Source organism: Protomyctophum bolini (genome assembly GCF_963924005.1).
Source record: "Protomyctophum bolini genome assembly, chromosome: 18".
NCBI lineage: Eukaryota > Metazoa > Chordata > Actinopteri > Myctophiformes > Myctophidae > Protomyctophum > Protomyctophum bolini.
In genome coordinates, this window is record NC_137879.1 from 1,573,134 (window position 1) to 1,582,766 (window position 9,633).

Sequence of the window (9,633 nt, forward strand, 5' to 3'; positions counted from 1 at the left end):
ACGTCACTGAGGTGACCACCGAACTACAACATGACGTCACTGAGCCGCGGTGAAGAGCAAACCACCGCCACCGCTCCAGCCCTTCACTCTGATTTTACTCACCACCGCTCAACGTTATTTCGTGGTGGTCGCAGTGGTCAGCACACCACCGAAAATCCAGACTATGAAATAGGCCTTGAGTATCAGAGTATACAGAACAGGCCCAGAAGTCCAGTGGGTTGCGGAGCGGTATATTTATAGGCTGGTTTCTTGAAGGATTTCAGGTGCCTTTTCCGTTGGCCTAAAAGTTTGCCGCCGTTTGGTCAAGTTCTATATCCGTGCACGCAGACACACATCCAATCAAATCATCTCAGTCCCGTGCTCAAGCCAATCAAATCATCTCAGTCCCGTGCTCAAGCCAATCAAATCATCTCAATCCCGTGCTCAAGCCAATCACCCTACCCTACCCCACCCCCTTAGATTAGCATTTCTGTAGACTTAGACAGCATTTGATACAGACTTATAGCATAGACAGCACTAGAATTGCATTGTATGTAGTCATAGCACGTCATAGTACATATGTATAGCATAGTATAGTTGCGAACGCAGTGAGCACTTACTATGAGACCTAGCAGATCATGTCTGTCTGTCTGTGTGTCTGTCCCGTTTTTGTGCCCATATATGGAGCTGAGTGATTTGTTTGTGATTGATGCAAGTGTCTGTCCCGCTGTTACGTCACCATGACTCAGCCATAACCATATAAGGAGTCCCCAAAGCAGCTATACGTCCAAAACCCAAATATGTACGAGCTGCGTTCGCTTCCCGCGTTTGCGCGTCTTACTCGTATATATGTATAGGTTTATATGTATAGTTTCATTATATAGATATTCCACTGTTACGTTCTTAGCTTACGCATGTTTCATGATAAATGTTTTTATGTGATGTATTCCCATGCTTTTCTGTTCTTGCTTAATGTAAATCGCTCTGGATTAAGAGCGTCTGATAAATGCCTACGTTGTAAATTAAATCATCGCCGTGATTCACAACAAACACACAGAGCTCGACTCCGTCTCGTTCCCGACCGCATCCCTGTCGTGGCCGTAATCACGTTAAACCACACCCTCTCGTTCCTGACCGCATCCCTGTCGTGGCCGTAATCACGTTAAACCACACCCTCTCGTTCCCGACCGCATCCCTGTCGTGGCCGTAATCACGTTAAACCACACCCTCTCGTTCCTGACCACATCCCTGTCGTGGCTGTAATCACGTTAAACCACACCCTCTCGTTCCCGACCGCATCCCTGTCGTGGCAGTAATCACGTTAAACCACACCCTCTCGTTCCTGACCGCATCCCTGTCATGGCCGTAATCACGTTAAACCACACCCTCTCGTTCCCGACCGCATCCCTGTCATGGCCGTAATCACGTTAAACCACACCCTCTCGTTCCTGACCGCATCCCTGTCGTGGCCGTAATCACGTTAAACCACACCCTCTCGTTCCCGACCGCATCCCTGTCGTGGCAGTAATCACGTTAAACCACACCCTCTCGTTCCTGACCGCATCCCTGTCGTGGCTGTAATCACGTTAAACCACACCCTCTCGTTCCTGACCGCATCCCTGTCGTGGCCGTAATCACGTTAAACCACACCCTCTCGTTCCCGACCGCATCCCTGTCGTGGCAGTAATCACGTTAAACCACACCCTCTCGTTCCTGACCGCATCCCTGTCGTGGCTGTAATCACGTTAAACCACACCCTCTCGTTCCTGACCGCATCCCTGTCGTGGCCGTAATCACGTTAAACCACACCCTCTCGTTCCTGACCGCATCCCTGTCGTGGCCGTAATCACGTTAAACCACACCCTCTCGTTCCTGACCGCATCCCTGTCGTGGCAGTAATCACGTTAAACCACACCCTCTCGTTCCCGACCGCATCCCTGTCGTGGCCGTAATCACGTTAAACCACACCCTCTCGTTCCCGACCGCATCCCTGTCGTGGCCGTAATCACGTTAAACCACACCCTCTCGTTCCCGACCGCATCCCTGTCGTGGCTGTAATCACGTTAAACCACACCCTCTCGTGTAACATTGCTTAATTATATACATGTGTACTATGAAGTGCTATGACTACATAAACTATACAAACATAATGATGACCTCGGCATGGCCACTGGCCCTGACGACCCCCCAATGACCCCCCCCCCCCCCCTGTCCAGTGATATGAGTGACCTGATTGGTCCATTTGCCAGCTGCTCTACACGGTCCTGTATTGGAGGGACCGACAGAGAGGACTTTAAGTCCATTAAAAGCACAGCCAGTGTATTTGCATCTCTCCCAGCGGGGCGCCTGCATGAGGCTAAGAGAGAGAGAGAGAGAGAGAGAGAGAGAGAGAGAGAGAGAGAGAGGCCAGAGAAGTGGAGCAGCCAGAGCACGTCGTCAAAGATGGCCCACGTCTGCTTTACAGAACCGGAACCAGAAAACTGCCTCCCCCTGGCCAGCCGGGGCGCCTGATGGAGGGGGAAAGGAACTGGTCTCTATACTGCCTCCCCCTGGCCAGCCGGGGCGCCTGATGGAGGGGAAAGGAACTGGTCTCTATACTGCCTCCCCCTGGCCAGCCGGGGCGCCTGATGGAGGGGAAAGGAACTGGTCTCTATACTGCCTCCCCCTGGCCAGCCGGGGCACCTGATGGAGGGGAAAGGAACTGGTCTCTATACTGCCTCCCCCTGGCCAGCCGGGGCGCCTGATGGAGGGGAAAGGAACTGGTCTCTAATACTGCCTCCCCCTGGCCAGCCGGGGCGCCTGATGGAGGGGAAAGGAACTGGTCTCTATACTGCCTCCCCCTGGCCAGCCGGGGTGCCTGATAGAGGGGAAAGGAACTGGTCTCTATACTGCCTCCCCCTGGCCAGCCGGGGCACCTGATGGAGGGGAAAGGAACTGGTCTCTATACTGCCTCCCCCTGGCCAGCCGGGGCGCCTGATGGAGGGGAAAGGAACTGGTCTCTATACTGCCTCCCCCTGGCCAGCCGGGGCGCCTGATGGAGGGGAAAGGAACTGGTCTCTATACTGCCTCCCCCTGGCCAGCCGGGGCGCCTGATGGAGGGGAAAGGAACTGGTTGGAATAACGTGTTCCTTTCCACGCGCTATACGTCCAACCAGGGAAACTCCCCCCTGTCAGGTGTAAAGGAGCAACCTGGACACTCAGGCATGAAGGAAGCATGAGTTCAAGTCCGTTGCTCTCCCCTTGTCCCCCATATATGATGTATACGCAATAAGTGCTCTAACCCATTCAGAACGGGAACCCCTTTTGGTGTTTTAAAGCATTATGTTAGACTTTAGCTATTGAAAAATAGCAGATCTACAAGCTCATAGCATGGCACCGAGTGCCGCGCTTACGAGCTTGTAGACCTGCTATTTTTTTTTTTTAATCGTAAGAATGTAATAGATATTCTTCCAGACCGAATGATTTTAACTCAAATCTTTGCTTCTGTCTATGGAGATCTCTGTATCTGTCTGTCTGTCTGAAGCCCAACACACATCGGCTCCGTCCGACGCGATGTGTTGCCGCGCGGCGCCGCCTGGAAAATAGAACTGGTTCTTTCGGCGCGCCAGGCGACGCGTCAGCGCGCGTCGGACGGAGCCGGTGTGCGATAGAGGTTCATTGAAAATAATGGAGGCGGCTGTTTTGACGCGCGGCGGTCGCAGACGGTGTGTGATGGGCTTTAGTCTGAAGAGGGCAAACTGACTGTGAAAATGGACTGGTTAAGTATACTCAAATGGCAGGTGTGGGGGTTGCCGTGACAATAAATTGGCTGAAGGCAGAGGCTGGACATTGCACAGGTGAGGGGATTTAGGCTGATTAGGCCCACTTGGCAGAGCCTGACCAGAGCCTTTTGTGGTGGTTCTGGAGAACCGTGGGTCCGACCGACTCGATACCGGGCACTGCGCTCCCTGTGGGGGTGTGGAACGCGTGTGTCGAATGTGAAGTCGGTGGGGCGAACGGTTCTCGAGTTACGTGCATTACAACCGTACACACACACACACACACACACACACACACACACACACACACAGAGACGTGAAGCATTATAGTAGGATACATCGATAAGCGCTTACCGGGTCGCCCCCCTCCAACGCCCTGCGCCCCCCTCCTCCTCCCGCGGGGGGGTAGGGGCTCAGTGGCGCCCCCTCTGGCGGCTCCCAGGACGTCTCTCCGGACATGGCGTTGTAGAAGTACCGCCGTCCGCTGGTCTCGTCCACCAGCTGCTTCCAGTCAGCTGACCTGAGGATGACATCATCACAATCGTTGTTACATCGCCACCATGATGACATCATCACAATCGTTATTACATCATCACAATCATTGTTACATCACCACCATGATGACATCATCACACGTGTCATCATCTTCACAAGCGCTCAACGAGTGGTGGCGCTTGAGAGCTTGTAGATCGGCTGTGTGTAACGACATGGATTTATACGCAGGTTTGTTCAACGCAAAATGCATGAACAAAAAATGCATCAAATATGGTGATACTTACATCAATACATCAAATATGGTGTACATCAAATATGGTGATACTCTCATTATGTAGGTCCTACTGTACATAAACAGCCCTACCAGTGTGTCTGTAGCGTGTACATAAACAGTGTGTCTGTAGCGTGTACATAAACAGTGTGTCTGTAGCGTGTACATAAACAGTGTGTCTGTATGTCTGTACATAAACAGTGTGTCTGTAGCGTGTACATAAACAGTGTGTCTGTAGCGTGTACATAAACAGTGTGTCTGTAGCGTGTACATAAACAGTGTGTCTGTAGCGTGTACATAAACAGTGTGTCTGTAGCGTGTACATAAACAGTGTGTCTGTATGTCTGTACATAAACAGTGTGTCTGTAGCGTGTACATAAACAGTGTGTCTGTAGCGTGTACATAAACAGTGTGTCTGTAGCGTGTACATAAACAGTGTGTCTGTAGCGTGTACATAAACAGTGTGTCTGTAGCGTGTACATAAACAGTGTGTCTGTAGCGTGTACATAAACAGTGTGTCTGTATGTCTGTACATAAACAGTGTGTCTGTAGCGTGTACATAAACAGTGTGTCTGTAGCGTGTACATAAACAGTGTGTCTGTATGTCTGTACATAAACAGTGTGTCTGTATGTCTGTACATAAACAGTGTGTCTGTAGCGTGTACATAAACAGTGTGTCTGTATGTCTGTACATAAACAGTGTGTCTGTAGCGTGTACATAAACAGTGTGTCTGTACTGTAGTCTGTACATGAACAGCCCTACCAGTGTGTGGAGGCGGGGCTCCAGTCTCCGCTCAGGGCGAGGCGGGTGGGCGAGGAGGGCGAGGGGCTGGACGGGGACCGGCTCTGGGTTCGGGGGGCGGCGGCGAAGGCGGCGAAGGTGGTGGTCTCCTCCGAGGAGGTGGTCCCGGGGTCCATGGGGAAGGCGGGGGGGTCCCAGGAGGTCCGTCCCGAGGCGGGGGGGTCCCAGGAGGTCCGTCGCGAGGCGGGGTGGTAGTAGTAGTCCTGGCCGCTCTCCCGGTCAGTGTGAACCTCCCATCCCTGGTCCTCCTCCTCCTCCTCCTCCTCCTCCTCCTCCTATAGGTGGACAACGCAGTCATTTAGCAGACGCTCATCAGACATTTTTCTGACCCCATGTTTCTAATTATGTCAGTGCAGTGGTGATCAACCTTTTTGATGTCAAGGACCCCCAGAATTATCTCTATTGGGCCGCGGACCCCCCCAATCTCAAAATATGAAGCAAATACTTTAGTTAAAAATGTTCGCAATGACTTGCGCCACATTTTTTTACTTCTTTTTCAAAAATAGCCGACCTATACAAGCTCGATACAACGAGCTTGTCCCGCCCCCCTTTCATGACGAGGACGCCAGGCCCAGGAGAATGAATCCCAAGGCATTTCAAAACGTAGAGACCGTAAAGACCTTTTAAGCGTCGTACGAAGCCAACTCTGTGTCGTGACAAATCATGACAAAAAAAACACAATATTTTGGACCAAACAAATAATTACAAAGAAGAAAACCAACAAAAAAAGTGTTGTAAAAACCTGCCGTTTTTTCCCTACTTTCTAATTCTTTGTTTGTCAATTTGTCAATTTGTCAAATTGTGTTTGTTGTCATGATTTGTCACGACAAGAGTTGTCGGGACTGCAACGCTCTATATAGGGCTACGGCCGGGCCATGATGGGTTTCAGACTCCTACCTCCTCTTCCTCTTGGGGGTCTGGGTCTGGGTAAGGGTCCGGGTACGAGTAGGGGTCCTGGTCCTGGTCTTGGTCCTGGTCCGGGGGGTACTCGGTCTCCGACAGTCGTTGGCGTAGCTCTGCTACGTTGACGTAAAGGTCATCATCCACCTGTGGAATGGACGCACACACACACACACACGCACACACACACACACGCACACAGAACACACCAGTGTTGAATTTCGACAGCACATTTTTTTATTTTAGTCATTATTTTAGTCTCTCTGAATAGATTTATAGTTTATAGTTTCTGGTGACATTTCAGTCACCTGGAGCACCGGGGGTTAACACAGCGTGGTAAAGAGGAAGTGAGCGAGTGGCACCGCGGGTCACATGACTCAACGCTGGTGGAATGTCCCTTTAGGACCAACTTTAGACCCAAACTGGTTTAAAATACACCCAAACAGGTATGTGTGATGTCATCACTGGGACCCTGGGGTCTCAGGCCTCTTTTAGACGGCGACCATCTCCATATAACACGCCAAAGTCCCGCTGCGTTCTCATCTCCATATAACACGCCAAAGTCCCGCTGCGTTCTCATCTCCATATAACACGCCAAAGTCCCGTTGCGTTCTCATCTCCATATAACACGCCAAAGTCCCGTTGCGTTCTCATCTCCATATAACACGTCAAAGTCCCGTTGCGTTCTCATTTTCTTTGACCATTTACATGAGAACGCACACTTGAATGAACACGCTACAAAGTGCATGCATATATATGCCAGGTCGCTAGGTGGCGCGTGTCCTTGTGGGGTCTGTGTGACGCAGCGCTTACATAAACCATAGACATAAGTCGCGCATGCGTAGAACTACTTCCGTTCTTCTTCTACACAGAAAGTAAACAAACGTCGCGTCCAGCAAACCGGACTATCCGACATGGTTGTTGTTGTTCGTTTCCCCTAGCAACTGACGCATGCCTATGACACCATGTAAAAACGTAGGACACGGGCGAGCCGACCAGAGCTGACGTAAGCCATGATGTCACAAGTTTTGCGGATCCAGCGTTTTGCCTGTTTATATGGAGACCATAGGAAACGGCGTTCTAAAAGATTTCCACTCTGGGAGGTGGTTTCACTTCGTTGCGTTTTCACCTCCTGTGAACACGGTTCTCGTCTAAATGACAGCAGCAAACGATACTTTATTTTGCCGTTTTTTATGAACACCATCCTCGTGTAAAGAGCACCTAAATTACTCCCTGAAATACACCCTGGTACCTTAAAATACACCCTGGAACATTAAATTACACCCTGAGGTTAAGGTTGGGAATAAGTTTAGGTTTAGACATAGTTTTACTGAGGTTAAGGTTAGGTTTAGACATAGTTTTACTGAGGTTAAGGTCAGGTTTAGACATAGTTTTACTGAGGTTAATGTTAGGAATAAGGTTAGGTTTAGACTGAGGTTAAGGTTACATGTGCTACTACATGTACAGTAGAAGTAGCACATGTATTTACGGTAGTGGTGACACAGTAACACATGTGTACAGTGAAAAGCAGCACATGTATTTACGGTAGTGGTGACAGAGCAGCGCTGTAGGAAACAGGAAGGACAGCAATCATCAAAACAACAGCGTCTCAAACAGCCTTAAAACACACAGTGAGGAACAACAGACCCACCTGTAAACTATAGAATATAATTATAAACTATTGACTATAAACTATAAACTAAACTCATGTCCTCTCTGATAAGAAGAAAACCATCCCTATTTTAACTTTCACTTATTCTTCCCCCCCAAAAAAATATTTTCTCTTTTTAAACTATTGTAAGTGTAAATAATAACTGTGGAAATGTCAATAAGGGTCAGCCCGACGCCTGGAATAAAGTAATTAACAGACATGCACGCACGGCACGCCAGGTTGGAAAGGGCTCGTTATTATCCCCCCATGTCGGACGGAAACCTCTTAATATGTCATTAAAAAAAGAAACAACCGCACGCACACACACACACACACGCACACACACACACACACACACACACACACACACACACACACACACGCACACACACACACTTCCTTTGCGCTCCCACGTCGATAGAAAAAGGTTGGCGAAGGACGGAACGACGACCACCTTACCTGCCGCTCCAGGAGCGCGGGCAGCGCGCGGCCGCCCCTCTGGGGGCCCCTGGGGGCCGCGGGCCCCCCCCTGGGGGCCCGGCGGGACGCAGGGGTGGCGTACATATCCACCATCACGATGTCCTACTCAGGGTTATTACTCCATATAGGCCGAGGGGACGATCCATACAGGCACGCACACACACACACACACGCACACACACGCGCGCGCACACACGCACGCGCACACACACACACACACACACACACACACACGCACGCACACACACACGCACGCACACGCACACACAGCAGTCCGGAGATAATATGTAGAGCGATGCTGTTGCTGCTGCTGCTTCCACTAAATGACCAACACACACACACACACACACACACCGGAATGACTGAGGCATGAGCACACACCCCTGAACACACCCACACTGCTCTGTCACACACACACACACACACACACACACACACACACACACACACACACACACACACACACACACACACACACACACACACACACACACACACACACACACACACACACACACACACACACACACACAGCTGTGACAGTTGAAGCGCGAATAGGAAGAACCGTTTGCTCTGTTACAATGTCAGGGGGAGGAGTGTGTGTGTGAGTGTGTGTGTGTGTGTGTGTGTGTGTGTGTGTGTGTGTCTGGGCTGCGCTCAGGAGGAGCGAAAAGTGAGTCAAGGGAGAGAGAGAGAGAGAGAGAGAGAGAGAGAAAGAGAGAGAGAGACAGACAGACAGACAGACAGACAGACAGACAGACAGACAGACAGACAGACAGACAGACAGACAGACAGACAGAAATAGAGCTGCAAGCCGTTTCTACCTATTTCCTGTCTGCGTGCCTAAAGAGGAAATGTATGTCAGCGTTGACACTAATCGTTGTGTGTGTGTGTGTGTGTGTGTGTGTGTGTGTGCGTGTGTGTGCGGGGGGGGGTCCACAGCTAAATGATGCAGAGTGTAAACAAGAGGACCTTTATATAGATCTTTAGTATAAAATGAAATGTTTAATTTTAAAAGTTAGATTATTGTTAAACATCTGAGAGGCTAAATGTCATCAGACGGTGGTTCCGTGGCTCAGATGGGTCTGAGAGGCTAAATGTCATCAGACGGTGGTTCCGTGGCTCAGATGGGTCTGAGAGGCTAAATGTCATCAGACGGTGGTTCCGTGGCTCAGATGGGTCTGAGAGGCTAAATGTCATCAGACGGTGGTTCCGTGGCTCAGATGGGTCTGAGAGGCTAAATGTCATCAGACGGTGGTTCCGTGGCTCAGATGGGTCTGAGAGGCTAAATGTCATC

At 50.3% G+C, this 9,633-nt stretch overlaps 1 protein-coding gene across 2 annotated transcripts in view; it reads right to left on the reverse strand.

The window, feature by feature from the left end:
- arhgap27 (Rho GTPase activating protein 27) overlaps positions 1-5,434 on the reverse strand; it is a 53,045-nt gene extending 47,611 nt beyond the window's left edge. For both annotated transcript variants that reach the window (XM_080789123.1, XM_080789122.1), the window contains exons 1-2: positions 5,267-5,434; positions 4,092-4,257 (exon numbers count right to left, since the gene is read on the reverse strand). In XM_080789123.1, coding sequence (XP_080645249.1) covers positions 4,092-4,257; positions 5,267-5,421 — 321 coding nt within the window. In that variant the 5' untranslated portion in view covers positions 5,422-5,434. The remainder of the gene's footprint in view (positions 1-4,091; positions 4,258-5,266) is intronic.
- Positions 5,435-9,633: the final 4,199 nt, after the last annotated feature.